Source organism: Halictus rubicundus, chromosome 6, assembly GCF_050948215.1.
Source record: "Halictus rubicundus isolate RS-2024b chromosome 6, iyHalRubi1_principal, whole genome shotgun sequence".
Lineage (NCBI taxonomy): Eukaryota > Metazoa > Arthropoda > Insecta > Hymenoptera > Halictidae > Halictus > Halictus rubicundus.
Window position 1 is genome coordinate 1,504,039 of NC_135154.1, and position 21,826 is coordinate 1,525,864.

The 21,826-nt window shown below is 39.3% G+C and overlaps 1 protein-coding gene across 2 annotated transcripts in view; it reads left to right on the forward strand.

The window, feature by feature from the left end:
* Positions 1-18,533, forward strand: part of LOC143354970 (luciferin 4-monooxygenase) — a 37,736-nt gene extending 19,203 nt beyond the window's left edge. For both annotated transcript variants that reach the window (XM_076789384.1, XM_076789385.1), the window contains 2 exons: positions 16,012-16,241; positions 18,166-18,533. In XM_076789384.1, the coding sequence (XP_076645499.1) occupies positions 16,012-16,241; positions 18,166-18,327 (392 nt within the window). In that variant the 3' untranslated portion in view covers positions 18,328-18,533. The remainder of the gene's footprint in view (positions 1-16,011; positions 16,242-18,165) is intronic.
* The last annotated feature ends 3,293 nt before the right edge of the window (positions 18,534-21,826 follow it).

Genomic DNA, 21,826 nt, shown 5'->3' on the forward strand with positions numbered 1-21,826 from the left:
AACACTATTCTTTGATGCAGTGCCGAACGTAGAAAAGGACAGAGATAGTCATCACCACTTACAATTCGACGCGGTCTATAAACTAGAGCTAGTACCTTTAACCGGGTATGTGAGATACCCGGCTATCCGAGCACCCATAGGACACCAAGGTAGAGCAAAACTATCCGGGTATCTCATGAGACGACTACTTGAATGAAGCATACAGGGCGGCGCGGCGGCTCAGGAAATAATAGCTCTTGTAACCAGATGTAAGATCTCATGAAATACTCGAGTACCCGGGGACTCGAATTGCTAAACACGAATTGATTTGTAAACATTAACAAAATCGACTATCAAGTAATGTTACACAAGTAAATATCGTCGGAATTATATCATATTTGGTATCATTTTCATTCGAAAAATGCCACGCATATATTGGTGAAAGTCCCATAAAAAAATAATGAAAAGTAAAGAAGTTTTCTTATTGGATTAGTGGTGGTCTCCTGGTCTGATACCGACATATCCGACCGACCCGTGTTATGTTCACATTCGTCGGCGGCTCTCGAACTTCTTGGCCCCTTACGGGGTATACCCCGCGGTGGTGGGGATAATTCCGCGACGGCTAACTCAGAAGTTTCGGCGACGTGTATCCCGGATTCTCTGTATACAATTAAATGAGCTCTAGGTTTAAAGAGGACTACAAGCAACTATTTTAATTATAATACATTATAATAAATTAATTATAATTTAAATACATTTCTGACATACAAACGTGACTGACGTTCAAACGGAAGGAATATCCGTCTCCGATATAATGTTGCACGGAGAAGCGGACAGCAAAGCTCGAGAGCCGTCGTCGCCGAGGAGTGTGCCACACATTGTCGGCTATATCGGTGTGAGATCAGAAGACCACTACTAATCCAATTACAAAACTTCTTTATTTTTCGTTATTTGTTTATGAAACTTTTACCAACATATTCGTGGTATTTTTCTGATTAAAATGAAACCAAATATGATATAATTCCGATGATATTTACTTGTGTAACAAGCGATAAAAGTTTCGAACACAGAGAAGGACAGCGTATGGGAAGGAAAGAGCCGCGAAGAGTCGCGGCCGCCGGCACAGATCGAAGCTCGCGTGAGCGCAGGCCTTTATTAATCCATCGGCTATTACACAGATATTGATTGGATTTTCATTACCATCGATTTTTATTCGTACGTTGAATTGGCCTATATGTAGTCTTATTACTCAGGGATCCAATTCCGCAAAACTTTATTTCTCGTTATACTGTGAAATATTACAAATGTTCCTCACATCATCTTTCTTCGGACAATTCGCCACTACGAAATTGAAGCGAACGACATTTCTGGGTACTTCCCTTTTCTCGTATCTCTCGACTCTTGGTGATGTAAACCTCTCGTTCTCCCTCGGTGGTCGCAATGGTCTCTCTTCCACTCGCAACGGTCCATGCGCTCTGTCATCGGATCTCAGTTGGCGGTGCATCCTTTCTTCTTCCCTCGGTGGTTGAAACGTCTTCTCCTCGGTCCTCCATGGTCGAAATGTCCTCTCCTCTACCCTCCGTGGTTGAAACGAATTTTCCTTAGCCCTCGCATATGATGCATACGTCGTCGACAAGAATTTCCCATACGTCGACACCCCCTCGAACGCCTCCAACAAGATGGCGGGCAATGTTTCTTAACGTGAAATCTGGAATTCCCTCAATAATGTAGTCCACGACGTCTCTGTCGCTCATGTCAAGACGATTTGCCATGATCACTTTCTCGTGCATGTATTGGCTAAATGCTTCGTCTCGTCTCCAAGTAAATGGATCCTGTTTGGCTCATAGTAAAACATTTCTCGTAAACCTTTCAAAAGTTCCTTGATCTTCATCGCGATGCATTCGGGTTTTGAGTGAAACCACTTGAACGCTTTTCCTTTCAAACGCGACGAAATAACCAGCCTCATCGTTTTATCCGTCACCAGATAAGTTGCCTTCAGTAAACGCACTTGTTTTGCCACCAACAATACGGAAACTAGAAACTATAGGTTTAACGTTAAATGAATCAATCGGAATATATATGAGTAGTATAATACATTTAAAAAATATTCCTGGTGATTGCGGTGAAAAAATGAGAAAAAAATGTAATACATACTACTTTAGAAAAGAATGTAGGGTTTTCTACATTATCGAAGATTTCAAGCATTTTAAATAACGAGGGCGTAAATTTAAATACGCACCGATTACTTCGTGTGACGTAGAGCGGTCATTCTCCGCGTATAAATTAATTTTGACAGACAAACACCAGCAATTAACAATATTAAATTTGGAAAAATTCTTGTAATTATTTTCACGCGAACAATACGCGTGAATATTCTGTAACATACTAATATATTGCTTATTATACTACATTTTATATATACCTATATACTTTGCATATTTTGCATATTTTTCGTGCATAAATGTCACATGCATGTTACATATTTATCGTGCATAAACTTCCGCAGTCTAGTTATCACTTTTCCTCGCGAAAAAACCAAACCTATCCAAACCTATACGAATTTTCGTAAAACCGGACGAGCCCCCATGTTTGTAGGGATTTTAGGTAAATGGGGATTGATTCTTTCCAAGACGAAAGTAAAAACAAGAATATATAATGACAGAGGAAAATAAAAAAAAAACAAAATGATATAGAATAAACTCGCTCGCTCACTATTTAGATTCTAAACTCGACCTCTCGCACGACTCCTCACGTTCTCACGACTCACAACGCTCTGCCCTGCATCTCAATCCCCGAAAACGATCTTTACAAGCACACACTCATTCATACCGATAATATGGACACGCACTCCTTAAGATCTACAGTTCGTAGGATCCTCGAGACAAGGACCCCACAATAATGAGTACACTAACATTCATAAAAAATGGAAGTTTTTGTATGAATTCCTTGTTCAAAAATGTATTTTGTATTTAAGGAAAGCAGATTAGTTCATTATATCCTTCCGTTTCGTCATCAGAAAAAGCACCACGATTTCGTACATCTTCAGCGGTTTTAATTGAGTTAAAAAAAGGGGGTGATAAATAGATGGGATACACTTCAGTAGATATAGCAAATCCCTTTTTTCCAAATTGTTCCAAGTGGTTCGTTCTACTAGTTTAATGACGAAAGAACTCTGTTTGTAAATAAATGATGCCTTTAAGGTTCGAAAAACAATATTAACTCAAATTTTCAGAATTTGGACTTACACCACTATGATTACACTGTCCAACACCAAAAAAATTTTGCAATACCTGTTGGGTGATTCTTATACACTTTGTCATCCTAAAACCGAATCTGAAAGTAGAATTGCTCCATCACGCAACGTTTTCGAAAAATTTTGGTTTTTGTAAAAATGCCCGATTTTGATACGAAACGACGTGTTACGCAAAAACTAAATACGCGAGAAAGTTCAAATTTGAGTCAAGGGATAGAGGGGACTCTCCTCTACATATTCATATAGTCAATTATATTTTTATGTACTTCCTAATAGTTGTAAATGGTTGTTAAAGTTTGAAAATGTGCCGACGCGGGTACTTTGTACGCTCTATTTTTGTATTTATGTGAAAAATCCTTTATCTAGCAGGAATTTACTATACAGGAATGCATTCTACAGACATTTCTGGTAAAGAAACCATTCACGAAAAGTATTTGGTTCCCTTAATGTACGAGAAGGATCAGAAAATGTTAATTGACAGCGTGTGCGCGACGCGTTCGCGCCAGACGGCCATTGCAGCCTTTTCGCGACTCGCCAGGGCCGTCGCTATGCGTAGTCCACGTTGGTACCACTCAAGTATGTCTTTTTGCTTACTATGCTTAATTAAATACATTTTTTTTGTCTTTTTGGGTGCCAATCATTACAAAAGATTATAAAACTACGAGTTGTATTCACATTTCATTGTGGAAATGCTTAATAAAGAAAATTGACCGCAGCAATGCGGTGACTGGAAAATTTTATTTTCAGTAATTGTTGTCTTATCTTTATAATTGTAATACCAATGGACATTCAAGATTCTTCCGATTAAAATAAGTCCAAAGACTATGTAAATGGGACTATTTTTATCGATTTTATTGATCGAAGTACATAATTAAGACATAGATCGCTCTATATTAAATCGATAAAATCTCGCGGAAGTGTATAAATCAGCCGGACTGTTTTTGTTATATTCATGACGAAATTATTTTAAAATCAAAACAAGGAATACAATTCCAGCATTAATCTTTCATCAAGATATTTCAACAATGGAAAAACGTTACAAAGGAAAAGACTTATGTGCGGATGCTTGCTGATTACTGCTGGACACTTATTATTGAAAATCGGGATACCAGGAACAAACGTCAAGCAAGGCGGAAACATTTTTAATTTGTTTACATCAGAAATAGGTAAGTTTTTGTATTCAATTTTCTTTATTAAGCATTTCCACAATGAAATGTGAATATAACTCGTATTTTTATAATCTTTTGTAATGATTGGCACCCAAAAAGACAAAAAAAAATGTATTTAATTAAGCATAGTAAGCAAAGACATACTTGAGTGGTACCAACGTCGACTACGCATAGCGACGGCCCTGGCGAGTCGCGAAAAGGCTGCAATGGCCGTCTGGCGCGAACGCGTCGCGCACACGCTGTCAATTAACATTTTCTGATCCTTCTCGTACATTCAGGGAACTAAATACTTTTCGTGAATGGTTTCTTTACCAGAAATGTCTGTAGAATGCATTCCTGTATAGTAAATTCCTGCTAGATAAAGGATTTTTCACATAAATACAAAAATAGAGCGTACAAAGTACCCGCGTCGGCACATTTTCAAACTTTAACAACCATTTACAACTATTAGGAAGTACATAAAAATATAATTGACTATATGAATATGTAGAGGAGAGTCCCCTCTATCCCTTGACTCAAATTTGAACTTTCTCGCGTATTTAGTTTTTGCGTAACACGTCGTTTCGTATCAAAATCGGGCATTTTTACAAAAACCAAAATTTTTCGAAAACGTTGCGTGATGGAGCAATTCTACTTTCAGATTCGGTTTTAGGATGACAAAGTGTATAAGATTCACCCAACAGGTATTGCAAAACTCGAAAAAAGTTTAATTTTGTTGGACAGTGTTATCTGTCTTTGTTGTGAAGTATGTTCCACGTGACATCTTGACCCAGATAGCACGCGACGTCTTAAAGACGTCCGTTTTACGTCTGAAAGTCTTACGTCTGGAAGGCTAACTCTGTATGCCAAACGACATACAATGTAAGCAGATGGAGAATCGTGCGTTATTGGCAATTTATGCTTTTATGTTTTTAATCAGAATAATATTGTTAATACGAATGAGTTGTGGAGCTTATCCCGATCAAAATGAGTGCAAACACGAGACCATTTGGACTGTCTTTAATGAGATTGTAATTTTTATCGTAACATTACTGTGGGAAGGGACGAAGGGGTGCATCGGGGCGTTGCGACGGTAATGTTTGGGTTCGCGAGCGGAACAGAGACCGATGCTCAAAAACAATTAATAGTTTTAACAAGCGAACATAAAGCAGCGCAACTTTCAAGGCGGCGGATTTTGGTGAAACGCGATCTCGGCGAAAGACGTTTAATTATAAAAAGTAATCGCGGTCGGCGAAATATAGACGATTTAAGTGATTAGACGATAGACGATTAAGATTTAGAATTGTTCAGTTTAATTCGGTGCATTTCAGTTTAATACAGTGTGTTTAATTGTTTGATATTAATGTAATCGTTGTTTATAAAATATATCGTCATTTTCATATTATCTTCCTTGATCCTACAAATTTGGGGGCTCGTCCGGGATCAAGAGTAATAAGGATCGGGTAGTGAGTGAAGTGACGATACGAATCGTGAGTGAAACGTTACTGACGGTGCAAAGACATTTAAATACAAAAAATGCCGAGGGACGCGAGTGATTATACCGTGACTAATTTAAAAGAACTCTTAAGAGATCGCAATTTGTGCACGTCGGGCACGAAAGCGGAGTTATTAGCGCGGTTACACGAGTTCGATCCCGCGTGGTTGAATACCGACGAAGACGATGAAGTTTTTTCGGGCGATGCCGCGGAGAACGGAGGTGCTTTTGGAGGAGGGGACGTGCCGGCCAAGATCACGAATGAGGAGATCTTAAGGCAACAGCGTCTCGAAATGGACTTTCTTCGTTGAGAAAAGGCTCTGATAGAGAGAGAGCTTGAGTTAGCGCAGCGTGAAGTGGCTTTAGCCCGGATTTCGCAACAAGGGGGGTTGACTGGGGCAGAACAGCCCCCGCAAAACGCACGAATAGGCGTCAAGACCGTTGCTGAACTACTCAGCTACTTTGACGGAACATCGGAGGATTTCCCGAGCTGGTCCAAGCAGGTGCGGATGCTGCAAATGACTTACCGCCTAAACGACGACGAGGCGAAAATTCTAATGGGCATGAGGCTGCAAGGAAAGGCCCGCGAATGGATGCATTCTCGCCCTCGGTTCATCGAGATGAGCGTTAGTGCGTTACTGGCGGAATTTGAAAGCATCACAGACCGAGTACCGTTGTCGCGCGTCAGCGATTCCAAGAGCGCACCTGGAAACGAGGCGAGCTCTTTGAGGATTATTACCATGACAAGATAATAAAAGCAAATCGTATCCCGATTGAAAATCAAATCGAGCTGGTTGGCTATCTGGTAGAGGGGATACCGGATCAGATATTGCGAAACCAGGCGAGGATGCACTGTTTCAACACACCAGAAGCGTTGCTGCGGGCATTCGAACGGCTAACGTTGCCGACGGGTCTACAAGGAAACGTCTTCAGAGGGGTCCAGTCGAAACCACCAGAAGCAGTACGGCAGGAGAGGATCCAACGGGACGGTGCAGGGACAGTCAGAAGAGAAGATGCAAAATGCTTCAACTGTGGAGTGATGGGCCATCTCAGCAGAATGTGCCCAACCAGGGATCGAGGTACGAGGTGCTACAGGTGCGGGGAGCACGGGCACATCTCTACGGTATGCCCAAAGCGTGAGAGTGAGACGACTAAAAATACCAACGTGGTGGAGCTGGCCTCGGAAGAGAAAACACAGAAAATGGTAATAGTAAATGGCGTAGATGTAGTAGCGCTTATCGACACGGGTAGTGATTTAACACTGATGAGGGCGGAGTCATATGTTAAAATGGGTGCACCGCGACTACAGGCCAGCGAAATAGCGTTTCGTGGGGTCGGAACGGGCGTGAATAAAACACTGGGCAAATTCGTGACGAATCTCCGCGTCGACGGTAACTCGTACACTATCGAGATAAATGTAGTATCAGACATATTGTTAAAATACGACTTGCTTATAGGAACGGACTTTCTAAAGTCGGTGAATCTTACGGTAAGGCAAGGTGTAGTGACGATCGGGAAAGTGAAGCAGGGTTGTACCGACAATGAGAGTGTAGCAGAAATATTTCATATTGAATGCGACGAAAATCGGCCTCGTGTAGATTTGTCACACCTTAAGGACGACGCGATTAAACGAGAGGTTCAGGACATAATCGACGGCTATACCCCTGAAAGGACGCGTGAGGTGGACGTAAAAATGCACCTCGTATTAAAAGACAATGTGCCTGTCTATCAGAGAGCGCGGCGTTTAGCTCCGATAGAGAGGGAAAAAGTTAATGCGCAAATTAACGAGTGGCTGCGGGACGGTATCATACAGCCATCGCTTTCTGAATATGCAAGTCCCATTGTCTTGGTTAAAAAGAAAGACGGCTCAATGCGCCTGTGCGTTGACTACCGGAAAATAAACCAAAAGATTGTAAGGGACCGGTACCCTTTACCGCTCGTGGAAGACCAACTGGACGCGTTACAGGGTGCTAAGGTGTACAGCATGCTTGATTTACGAAACGGTTTCTTTCACGTGGCAGTAGGCGAAAACAGTCACGAATTCACGTCGTTTATTGTACCCGACGGGCAATATGAATTCTTACGTGTACCGTTCGGACTGTGTAATTCACCCTCTGTCTTCATGAAGTTTGTTCACGCGGTTTTTAGAGAACTAATTAACAAAAGGGTTGTATTGGCGTACATAGACGATTTGATTATACCGTCGAATGATATGGCAATTGGAGTACGAAACCTTAGAACGGTGTTGTCAGTGGCGAGAGACGCGGGATTGGACATTAATTGGAAGAAGTGTAAAATATTACAGACTAGAGTCGAATTTCTTGGCCACATCGTGGAAAACGGCAGTGTCCAGCCGTCGGAAGGCAAAACAGACGCCGTTCTAAAGTTCCCGAAACCAACGAATGTTAAACAAGTCCAAAGTTTTCTAGGTTTAACCGGGTATTTTCGAAAATTCGTGCAAGGGTACTCGCTAATCGCAAGACCACTGACGAATTTGCTTCGAGCGCACGTAAAATTTAGATTTGGAAACGAGGAAATGAAAGCGTTCGAGGAATTAAAGGCTAGTCTATGTAAGCAGCCAGCGCTTAAATTGTTTAACCCTTTTAGTGCCGAAGGCCGATATATCGGCCCATGCTGCACTGTCGAAAAGTGCCAGAGCCGATATATCGGCCCGCACCTTGTAGCGCTTTACTATTCGCATTGCGAGAGAACACTATCTCAAAATAAATTTATAATACGTTATAAATGGTCTAATTTCATTACGAGAGAATTAAAATAAATAGTTTTTCGGTTTAACTTTCCCTTATATTCTATATGTTATATTACCTATAACAATTACTTGTTTCGGATGAGATAATCCGTCCGGCGCCTACCATGTACCTTGGAGTTATTCTTTGTGTTTGTTGTGCAATATTATTTATTTTGTTACAAAATATATTGGAAATGCAAAGTATATACTTTGTAATAAACGGTCTATAGAAAGTTATGATAAAAAGATGACTTTTCGTATGTACAATTATGTTTTGAAAGAGAGAACTCAATTTTTCTCTTCTTTATGATCACTTGTACCTTTGTTATTTATGTAATTTTCAATAAATATAGAAAAATTAGCGTCACTGTTTTACTCTCTATTTCGTTCTTGATATACTGCTTTTTGAATTATGTAAATATTGCTTTTCGTTAGGTTTTGATGAGCCTTTTTCTAAACCCTAGTAAAATCGTGAAATTCGGCCGGTTATCTTCGCATAGGCACCTCTTTTTCACCCGGCACTAAAAGGGTTAAAGCGGGAGCACAAACCGAGCTGCACACGGACGCGTCGATATTCGGCTTTAGATCAGTTTTGCTGCAGCGTGACGACGACGACGACGGGGAAATGCACCCTGTGCATTTTGCGAGCGGGAAAACAACACCGGCGGAGGCGAAATATTCAAGCTACGAATTAGAAGTTCTGGCAATTGTACGGTCGCTCAAAAAAATTCGGGTCTATCTGTTAGGGATTCATTTTAAAATTATAACAGATTGCAAGGCGTTCTCACAGACAATGAGCAAGCGAGATTTGTGTATGCGCGTAGCGAGGTGGGCGCTACTGTTAGAAGAGTTCGACTACGTTATTAAGCATCGGTCAGGAAAACGGATGGCACACGTAGATGCACTGAGCAGGCATCCCTTACCAACATGCTTGATCATCGACGAGGATGAGGGCGGCATCACGGGAAAAATACAAAGAGCGCAACAGGGGGACGAAAGGGTACAAGGAATTTTGGAACTGGCCAAGGAGGGGAAGATAGACGGCTATCTGGTGAGAGGAGGTATACTCTTCAAAATAGTAGACGACGACATTTGTTTGGTCCTCCCGAAGAGCTTGCAATCGCAGTTTATACGACGAGTACACGAGAAAGGACATTTCTCTGTTGTTAAAACGGAAATAGCACTGAAGAAAGATTATTGGTTCCAGGACATGAGATCTAAGATCGAAAGAACAATTAAAAATTCCGTAGAATGCATACTGGCAGAAAGGAAGGCGGGAAAACAGGACGGTTTTCTGGCACCAATCAACAAAGGCGAAGCCCCACTCGACACATACCCCATCGACCACCTTGGACCTTTGGTATCAACAAAAAAAAGCTATCGTCACATTTTGGTTGTCATTGATGCGTTCACCAAGTTCGTATGGCTTTACACCACGAAAACGACGAATACCAACGAAGTGGTGCGACATTTGGAGAAGCAGGCGGTAACGTTCGGTAATCCACGGCGTATCATTTTCGACAGAGGCACTGCGTTCACTTCCGGAGAATTTAAGGAGTATTGCGCGAAAGAAAGAATTGAACACCTCCTTATTGCAACCGGAGTCCCACGAGGCAACGGACAGGTGGAACGGGTTAATCGAACACTCATACCGGTACTAACGAAACTAGCAGCGCCTAAACCGGAAGAGTGGTACAGGTATTTAGAGGTGGTACAGAAATACCTCAATGCAACGCACCACCGAAGCATAAATTCCACACCATTCCGGTTGTTCTTCGGAACACGGATGAGAACAAGAGACGAGGCGTCAATCAGGGAGATACTTGAGCAAGAGTGGGCAGCGACGTTTGAAGAAAAGCGGGATGAAGAAAGAAGAGAAGCTAGTGAAAGCATTGCGAAAATTCAAAAAGAGAATCAGAAAACATATAACAAAAGGAGGAAAGAAGCGCGTACATATCGCGATAATGAATTAGTAGCAATCAAGCGAACGCAAGCGGGACCAGGCATGAAGCTAGCAGCGAAGTATCTAGGCCCTTATAGGATCACAAGGGCGCTGCGAAATATCCGGTACATAGTAGAAAAGATTGGAAACCAGGAGGGGCCAAAACAGACGACCACCGTAGCGGACTACATGAAACCATGGGCACAAGCGGATCATGATTTGAGCAGCGACGAAAGCGATCCTGAAGACGCAGCATCTGAGGGCAGATGCTAGAGCAGGATGGCCGAGTGTGGGAAGGGACGAAGGGGTGCATCGGGGCGTTGCGACCGTAATGTTTGGGTTCGCGAGCGGAACAGAGACCGATGCTCAAAAACAATTAATAATTTTAACAAGCGAACATAAAGCAGCGCAACTTTCAAGGCGGCGGATTTTGGTGAAACGCGATCTCGGCGAAAGACGTTTAATTATAAAAAGTAATCGCGGTCGGCGAAATATAGACGATTTAAGTGATTAGACGATAGACGATTAAGATTTAGAATTGTTCAGTTTAATTCGGTGTATTTCAGTTTAATTCAGTGCGTTAAATTGTTTGATATTAATGTAATCGTTGTTTATAAAATATATCGTCATTTTCATATTATCTTCCTTGATCCTACATTACGTATCAGTGAAACTTGTTCGATTACACTCGAATTTGATCTCATTTTCATCAGGAAAATCCCCTCCATTCGCTCGTCACAATTTCATGAGAATATATTGAAAAATCTAGAAGTTTAAACTTTCATTCGTGCGCGATTCTCCATCCGCTTACATTGTATGTCGTCCGTCGCTGCTGGGTCTTTGAAGCTCGGCGCTCGGCAAAAGTTATTCAAAGATTTATTCGAAGCCTTCGAATAAAAGATACAGATAAAAGATGAAAAAATTATTCGAAGTTCGAATTAATCCCCTTCGAATAAAAAAAATTATCATTATTCGTCGGATAAATTCTCGTCGAATAAAATTATTTTTTTGACAAAGATACTTTTTTTATTCGAACCTTCGAATAACGAATATTCGAATTGTTCTTTTAATAATTTGTTATCTAAATAGTGCCCATCTCTGTTTGGAATGCGCTACGCATTCGATTCCCGGTTCGGCGAGGCGTACATTTTGCTATAACTTTTGAACTAAAAATGATACCAAAGTGAAATTTAAACTGAAAAAATTAAACAGAATCGGGTTTAATGGTATATACTGAAATATATTTTGTATTTTTAAATAATTCTTTTTGTTTTTTAAATTTAATTACCCTTAAAAAATGTTCAAAACTAGTTATTATAAATATTGTTGTTCAATCTTTTATCAATCCCAAATAATTAAATTTATTAGAATATATATGCTGCAAATGAAAAGCAATATCAGAAGTAGATTGAGTAGGTAGCTATTAAATAGTCAAATGAAATTAGTGATATCAACGTCGTATTTTATTAAATTAAATTTAAACTAAGTTCTTACTTTTGGCTAATATTAAACTAATTTAATTTCTTATAATTATGTTATTACACTGTTGTAATTGTAATTGCACAGGGAAGAAGACTGATGTATTAGAAAAATTCGATCTGGGACCAAAATATTCTCAGCTGGAGACGTTACGTTATTATTATTATTACATTACGTCTCCTTCGATGCACTCGCGTAATAGGCGTAATGGAATTAAAAGGAAACAACATTCTTTTGTTTCATTCATCATATAGTCCTAGCATCCGCACGGTGTCAAAACTAGAATACTCGACATGAGATTTAAAATTCTATCAGCAACAGCGCCATTGTAGAATATTGGTTCCACAATATTAGTTCTGGATGATACGGTAGGATGTGACACGGAATGGTACGGGGGCTCTAGAGTAGGCCTGCAGCCAAGCTCGCATATGCGAGCCGAGCTCGGGTCGAGTCGAGCCGGGACTCGCTTTTCGAGTCGAGTCGAGTACTCGCACGATGCGAGCTGCTCGCAACGAAGCGAACGGCTCGAAATAAAATCAGGCGTAAAATGACATGATGCGAGTTACAGCAGGAAGATCAGCACATTGATATTATCAAGCATTTTAGTATATTGACAATGCTAAATGTTTGCGATGTTTTATTATATATTTTGATAGTGAAATGTTGATTCAGAATTTGTATAATCCTTATTGAAAATAATTATGCAATAACAACTATTTCCTAGATTTATGTAAATAACTAGATGTGAAGAACGGTATTTTATATATTCCTTTATATTATACTCCGGTTCAGTGTACAGTCGTAAAAATGTGTTGTCGCAAAATTGTTTATAATGTTGAAAATTAACGTTAAACTTCGTTAAATAGTTTTTCAAAGGAATGGATATATAAATATTGTATAATATTGATATGTATTTATACGCATTCGTGCCAATATGTGCCAGTCTACAACCTTCCACAAGTTGGAAGTTCCAACAGCCTGTCATTCGGTACTGTGCACGTATAGGTGAAAAGATTTATTAGGATTGGGTATTTAAATAATCGACTTCACTGGAGAATTCTTTCTATATCTGTTTTATTAAACAGCGCGGAAGGACGATGTAACCAGTTCGGCTAACGGACTCGAAGTGAAGAAAAGAAAAAGCAGGGGCGAAAGAGAAATCTTTCGTCCACTTGAAATAAGGGAAAAACCCAGGCCTGCATCGTTTATTGCCCTGGCCCTCGGGTACGACAAATACCAGGCCTATGGGCCCGATGACATCTGGTCTGTTATTCTAAGGAAGAGAAAGCTACAGTGTTTCTCATGGACAACGTAATTTATTTTTGCTCTTTTGGCAGTTGCATTATTATTGCTAATAATCCAACAAGATTTAAAAAGGCATAGCCGATTAAGATGGTCAAAACAATTGGAACCGCAAAAAATTCCATTTCAAACAGTATTAATTTCTTGATTTTCTGGAAATGACAGAAGTGGATTTCAAAATTCTTTTCACGGAATCTTACCAATTTTCACAAGCAATTTCATATCTGGCGGAAATCGTGGACGAACACAATAATATAAATATTCATTGCCTAATCAATGTTACTTCAATATTTTTAGAACATTAAAAAAATATTGTTAAAATCACATGAATAAATAATATAAGAAATTGAAAAAATAAAGATGATGTATGGGAAAAAACATTTACCACCGACGGGATAAGAACCCCAGCGTATCCGCTCCTTAGTTCGACACGTCTGGCGATGTTACAAAACTTTACGAACATTCTGGTATATATCACACAAAATACAATTTATTCTTTCTCTTAAATCACATTTCTTAGGTCAAACAATTACTTGTTTCAATTTAATAATGCTAAAAATTACTTAATATATATCTGCGATAAAACCAACAAGTGTAACTTTCCTCCTAATAGCAAAAACGTCGAAAAAATTCGGTTTTTATTGTTTTTTGACGATGATGTCTCACAACAAAAAATCTAAAAAAAATTGACGACACTGCCTGTTATAGTACTTTAACAAGGAACTAAACAGTAGAATAGCATGTTTTCACATTTTTGAGAAATCTGCATTTTTCCGATTTTTTGGAGGTTTTTCATTTTTTTACGACCACAGTTTGTAACAAAAAAATCTGAAAAAATTATCAAAAGTCAGCCTTAGAATCCAAAATATGTCACATTTTTTCAGAATTTTAGGAAGCATCAGAGTGCGGAAAATACGCGGAGAAGCGCGAAATCTAATTTACCCTGTAACCAACCTCATGGGCAAGATAGGGGGTTGAAATTTTACTCAGAGGGGTTTTTCTTAGTCAGCTTTCGAATTGTTCATTAATCATTGAAAAACCTCTAAGGGCAGTTTTGACCATAAATCGGCTAGGCCCTTTTAAAAGGATCTGATGTCTACGTTCAACACTCGTCATACTTTCTGTTTAGTTAATATTTCAATGTTTGTAAAAAGTTTACAGATTTTCATCTCGAAATCGTTTTTCAATTTGCAATTGTTGGCTCTTCTCCGTGGATAACAGTCGATCTTTTATACGATGGTCCAAAATCATGCTAACTACCAAATAATTCGTAGTGGCAGCAAAGTTAAATCTACTTCCTAGCTCGACAATTAACGCAATTATATAACGCAATTTTTCCTGAGTTTTCATTACATGTCATCTAGTAGCTGTCTAGAAGCTGAAGTCGTTTGGTCGATTTATAAAAAAAGTTATTCTGATTTAAAGTGTCTGCCATCAATTATGAGACTGACTGCATAATGTATAACGAGAAGCGGCCGCACGTTTCTCGCTAAGCAACCTGCGCTATCTCCATGTTTATAATTGTGCAGTGTGAAAATAGTTTACTGCCTTTTTGGTTCGTTATCTCGGCCATTTCTTCTAAAAAGTGTACTTCCGTACAATGGGACAGTAGGGCTCTCATCAGCGAGCTAAGGTTTATGACCGGCTCGCCTGCACTCGCCCACTTAGGTCACCCGCTCTGAGTATTTAATCTACCTGCACGCGTATGCGTTTTGCTCTTCCCTCCCCATCGAGCCACTAGCTAGTTATTCATTATCGAAAAATATAAAAGTCTAAGACAATCTATTCTCAGGTTAGTTAGCTCAGATTCTGTCAAACAGTTTTTCTCAGCTTACCAGAATTCAGTCTTTTGACCTTTGGTGCGAGTACCAGTGTGGCGGCCTGTGCAAAGAGCACGCCGACGAACCGCCAGCATACATTGTAGACGCGGCGGCGACCTCGTATAAATACACATCAATATTATACAATATTTATATATCCATTCCTTTCAAAAACTATTTAACGAAGTTTAACGTTAATTTTCAACATTATAAACAATTTTGCAACAACACATTTTTACGACTGTACACTGCACCCCGGAGTATAATATAAAGGAATATATAAAATACCGTTCTTTACAGATCACAGCTAGTTATTTACATAAATCTAGGAAATACTTGTTATTGTATAATTATTTTCAATAAGGGTTATACAAATTCTGAATCAACATTTCACTATCAAAATATATAATAAAACATCGCAAACATTTAGCATTGTCAATATACTAAAATGCTTGATAATATCGATGTGCTGATCTTCCCGCTGTAACTCGCATCATGTCATTTTACGCCTGATTTTATTTCGAGCCGTTCGCTTCGTTGCGAGCAGCTCGCATCGGTGCGGATAGCTCGCATCGGGGCGGGTAGCTCGCATCGGTGCGAGTAGCTCGCATCGTGCGAGTACTCGACTCGACTCGCAGTTTCAGTTTAGCGACCCGCTAACGGACGTTCAAAAGACGTCTTTAAGACGTACAGTTTTATAACAAAGACGTTCACAAGACGTTCGGAAGACGTTCTTTAAGACGTCTGAATGTCCATCGACAGACGTCATTAAGACGTCTCTGTGCTATCTGGGGACGTCCTCAAAATGAAAAGCTTTATAACATTATTTTAACTTTAATTCTAGGTTGGCTGCACTCGGGCGATTTGGCTTACTATAATGACAAGGGGGAGTTGTTCATCGTCGATAGAATAAAAGAGATCATTAAGTATAGGGGATATCAAATAACACCAACCGAAATCGAGAATGTTTTGCAAACACATCCGGCGGTTTTCGAAGTTGGAGTCGTCAGTATGCCGCATCCTACAGACGACGAACATCCCATTGCTTTTGTCAGCAAGGCGCCAGATAAAGAAGTATAATTACCTGCTATAACCATCTTAATTATCTAGTTACACACTAACCGACATTACTATAAACGCAACAAATCACGCTGATAGATACAATCATATGTAGATAGGGGTGACTTCAATTTCAGCGTATTGTCCCGTCGCTAATTTTTCCGGACCTCCAATGGGAGTCGGAACCGGAGGCGACACCGGGTATAGTCTTTTTTCAATATATGTCTCAAATATCTGGCCTATAATTGTCACAGAACTATCCCCACTGTGACGGGCCACGAAGCTCGAGAGCCGCCACTGCCGAGAAGTGTGAACATAATACGGGTCGGATATGTTGGTGTCAGATCAGGAGACCTCTACTAATCCAATAAGAAAACTTCTTTATTTTTCATTATTTTTTTTAATGGGACTTTCACCAACATATTCGTCGCATTCTTCTAATGAAAATGATACCATATATGAAATAATGAAAATATTGAAAATGATATGATATAATTCCGATAATAATGAACTATTGAACTTGTGTAATGAAGGATTAAAGTTTTGGATGCAAAGAAGGACAGTGTATGGGAAAGAAAGAGACGCGGAAAGTCGAAGCGTTCGGGAAAGATGAAAGACTGGCGTGAGCTCAGACCTCTAAATCCAAACTTAAACTTTTTTATTATGAATTATTTTTTTACGAGACTTTCGCCAATATATTTGTGGAATTTTTCTGATTAAAATGATACCAAACACGATACAATTTGGATCATGTTTATACTAATTTTCCGTCAATATGTATAATTGCAATGGGAAGTAACTTTCATCGTTCATTACACAAGTATTACACAAGGTTTTTATTATTCTTTTATCAGATATATACATTTTTTAAGTTTGATTTGCTCATAAATATACTTTTTATCTACTGGTAGCAGAGTTGGGCAAAATATTTATCTAAATAAAAATTTCGAATAACGAATAAAAGATAAAAAAATTTTTATTCGTTATTCGAAGGTTCGAATAAAAAAAGTATCTTTATTCGACGAGTATCTGATAAATAATTTTATTCGACGAGAATGTATCCGACGAATAAAAATGATTTTTTTTATTCGAAGCGGATTTATTCGAACTTCGAATAATTTTTCATCTTTTATCCAGCGACCAGCGACCGACCAACAGCCTACAATGTAAGCAGATGGAGAATCGAGCATTATTGGCAATTTATGCTTTTATGTTTTTAATCAGAACAATATTGTTAAGACGAATGAATTGTAGAGCTTGTTCCGATCAAAATGAGTGCAAACACGACATCATTTGGACTGTCTTTAATGAGATTGTAATTTTTATCGTAACATTACGTATCAGTAAAACTTGTTCGATTACACTCGAATTTGACCTCATTTTCATCAGGAAAATCCCCTCCATTCGCTCGTCACAATTTTATGAGGATATGTTGAAAAATCTAAAAGTTTAAACTTTCATACGTGCGCGATTCTCCATCCGCTTGCATTGTATGTCGTCAAACGTTATTTGAAGATTTATTCGAAGTCTTCGAATAAAAAATACAGGTAAACGATGAAAAAATTATTCGGAGTTCGAATAAATCCGCTTCGAATAAAAAAATTGTCTTTATTCGTCGGATAAATTCTCGTCGAATAAAATTATTTATCCGATACTCGTCGAATAAAGATACTTTTTTTATTCGAACCTTCGAATAACGAAGAAAGATAAAGTATCTTTTATTTGAATCGTTATTTAAATAATTTTTTATCTAAATAATGCCCAACTCTGACTGGTAGACTAGGACGCCCGGCATAATTTTTTTATTGATGATTAACGTGATACCTGTCTTTTAGTTTATCGAAAGTCAAGAATTCCAGTGTGGTTTTCTTTTACATACATCTTTTATGATTTAGGTATTTATTGACAATGTATTTGTTGTGATTAGTTTAATTTTCAGGTGACCGCAGAAGAATTGATATTGATCGTGGAGAACAAATTTCCGGATGCTTATAAACTACGGGGAGGTGTGCAGTTTGTACCAACACTTCCTCATACTTTTTCTGGCAAGATATCAAGGAAAGACCTAAAGGCTATGGCAAAGTCTATGGCAGTTCAGTAAATGTTTACATATTGTTTTTACAAAAAGGACTAGTAGTTACTTTTTGTAGAAATCAAATTATTTTTGTATGCACTCGGTGCATCTAAACTGTATAATAGAAAAGGTGTAACATAATGTATTTTTTAATTTTTGTCTGTGGCAATGGCAGACTTTATGTACATAATAATTTAAGAATACTTGATAAAATAGATGTGGATAAACACTATGTGTATGTCAGAGAGGTCTATCGAAACCCGTATCGTCCAGCGGTTCTGGGGTAAGTGCTGAGCGGTCTCCCACAGTCCTCTTACCGGAAGGCATGCTTGCCTTCCCCACTCCGTGGCCAGATCCGCCCCGAAATCATCTCGATTGTTTCTTCATCCGACACGTCACCGATGACGTCGCGTCAACGGTAGCGTCGGCAATCGGCAATTAGGGATCGGTGTCTCTGTCACCTATTTCAAAGCGTCGGCCGACTCTCAGAGGTCGCCGCTCAAGGCATCAGCCGACTCTCAGAGGTCGCCGGTCAAAGCATCGGTCGACTCTCAGAGGTCGCCGGACAAAGCATCGGCCGACTCTCAGAGGTCGCCGCTCAAAGCATCGGCAGCCGTCCCTGATTGGGCCCGAAACATATTGGCGCTAACATGTATTTACGTTTAATACTCTTATTACTAAACTGAGCATTTTATGTGTTCATGACAAAAATGAGTGAGCAAAACAAGGAACAGCAAAAACATCAGAAAAATTTTAAAGTACCGTCATATTGTTAACATTAACTTATTAAGGTTGTTTAGACACGGTCCAGAGGACCAATCGTGACGTGGCGGTTTGCATGATAGTATAAGGGTCGATGCATACCTACAAGTCCGGCAAGCCTGGCGGTTTTTCCCCATTTATACGTATTTTGGGGTCCCGGAAAGCCACTTGAAAGGGTTGAGATGCTGTGAACAAAGGCACAGCGTATCGTCTGCTGCCAGAACCCCAGAGGTTCCCAGAACTGTTTACTCCCCTCTACGCCCCTGAAAACACCAATGCTATGAATTTCTTGGTAAAAATAGTATTTACTGTTGTGTTTTCCGCGTAGGAGGTGCGATATTATGATTTAGTATGAGGAAGTCCCTTTCAGCACGTGTTGACCGTGACTTTTCCTTCGTTTTCGTCGGACGGTAGTCATAAAGTAATTATCTCGTCGCAGAAACTAATTTTTACGCTAGCCTCATTTTTAGAGTTGACCAGCATCTGACTTTGCCCGTCATAAAATTGATGGGCTTGAGCTAACGGACGAACGGTACAACACCTTCTACTTGCATTATTGCCGTCCGTACCATACCTTGCCGAGTGGAAAAACAATGTAGGAGATAAATAATTTTTAGGTTCTTATGGATAGGAATTTTTAAGTCGAGTGTCCTTTGCACTATGGATGGTATTAATTTGTACTATACACTTGGAGTGTATGATACCACAACAACAATTTAGGTAAAATAAAGAACATCTCGCGTCCACTTTCCTCGGGTTCTGTTTTTTCACTACGTGAAAGTTTCAATTTTAACACTAAACCTACCGACATTTCATATATACCTAATTCTACCATGAGCGGTCAAATGACCGCTTCAAAAAAAAAATATGTATCTTAACATAGAAAGAGATTTTAGCCAATTGGATAGTAAACAAAATATTTTTTTCTATTTAGAAAAGTTTTATTTACATTTATGCATTTTCAGCACATTCAAGTCAAGAAGTTACATGGCGATACAGTAACGTTGTATACAAGAAATTCTAAACGAAATTTCAAAAACGGTCATTTGACCGCGCGTGGTAAGTTTAGTGTTAAGACAAACGCTGTCGACCCTTATTTCAGAATGCCTAAAGAATATACGGCACTTTTATAGATCCAAAATAACAAATAATTCACACCTGGCAGTCGTTTGTAGTTATTGGAGTGTATCACATCCCATGTGTACCGTATGAAATTTTTATACGGTGTGTACAGGGTTAATTAAGTTACAAAGTATCATAGTCGGCGAAATAACACTATTGATTTCCCTAAAATAAACATTTTATTATTTTCCTGTATATCTGAAATAAGTATTGAAATCATATATTAGGTTGGAGGGAAAGTTCTGTCGTATTTTAAATAAGCAGGTAATTTTGCTTATAAATCAAAAACACATGTTGCTATTGCGTCATTGGAAAACAAGAATGGACAGGTTACCTGAAAGATGGCAACAAGTTGTTACAAATAATGAAAATTATATCATTGAATAACATTAAACATATATTTTTGTAAATTGATTCAAATGTTTTCTTTAAAATACGATAGAACTTTCCCTCCAACGTAATGTACCATGCACAGCAAGGAACTGTCACCTCGCTCTCGAAAGGCCACCTGAAAATGCACAGACGTTCGAGCTAAATGGCCCGACAGCCCGAAGCAGAAAATATTGTTGCGGAGGCTTCGGCTCCGCCTCGCCGGCGAACACATCTCTCAACTAACACAATAACACCGAATACTATTAACAACTAAATAACTATTTATTAGTTGTCAACGGACAATGTCAAAAGATGCGATATAGGTTCGTGCTCTCGCTTCGACGACTCGAGAGATTCTGTCGTCTTTCTTCTTCTTAACAACAACACCGTTGGCCGGATACCACAATATCGATACGACGGCCAACTTCTCTCGATCTCCGCAATCGACAGCTTCCATCGTAACAATATGTTAGGAAGCCTGATAGGCCTGTCCGCTTCTAAATGCTAGATTCAAAACCAGGGTTGTAATATTTTGTCCACCAGCCTGACCTGTGAGGTACGCATTGACCCTAAATGGACGTTCGAATGGCTGGGAAATTGAGCGCGTGACTCTGGCCGCTCGCGTTGCTGTTGCAGCAACATCAGGTATTCGGGGAACGGACCCAGAAGTGGCCCAGGTTAGCAGGTGCTATAGGGAGCCCCAGCGGTTGAAAAACGTCAGTTGGGTGAAACTCATAACTAGACTGCGGATTTATATGCAAAAGTAAAATTGTCTGCATTCATTACAACAGGAACCACATACATAGAAATTTTTTTCTTTTCTTAATTATTTTTTTTGACAAAGGCAAGTCACGTTTATGGCTTGGTACTTATATTTGATACTTTGATAAGCCAAAAGTCAATGTGTAATGTTTTATCGATTTCTTTTTAAGCAATTCGAAATTTTCATTTCCGATCGTTTCGCACCAGACAGATAGTAAACCTGCGACGACGTATCTGTTAAAGTGTTACATATTTTTCCGTCAATCATGGTAAATAGGTAAATGTGGTAAATTTTGACGTTGAAATTGAGGTGGCAGGTACGACAATAAAATAAACACGAAAACCTAACCACACTCTGTTTGTTCATGCGAAGTTTATTCCGCAAAGATATTATTTACAAGGAATATTTACACGGCTATTTACACGGAAGTATAGAAAAACGTACAACGGTGATCATGGATCGTAGAAAAATGACGGAGACCGAACAACTGCTCTCGTCAGCGTTAAG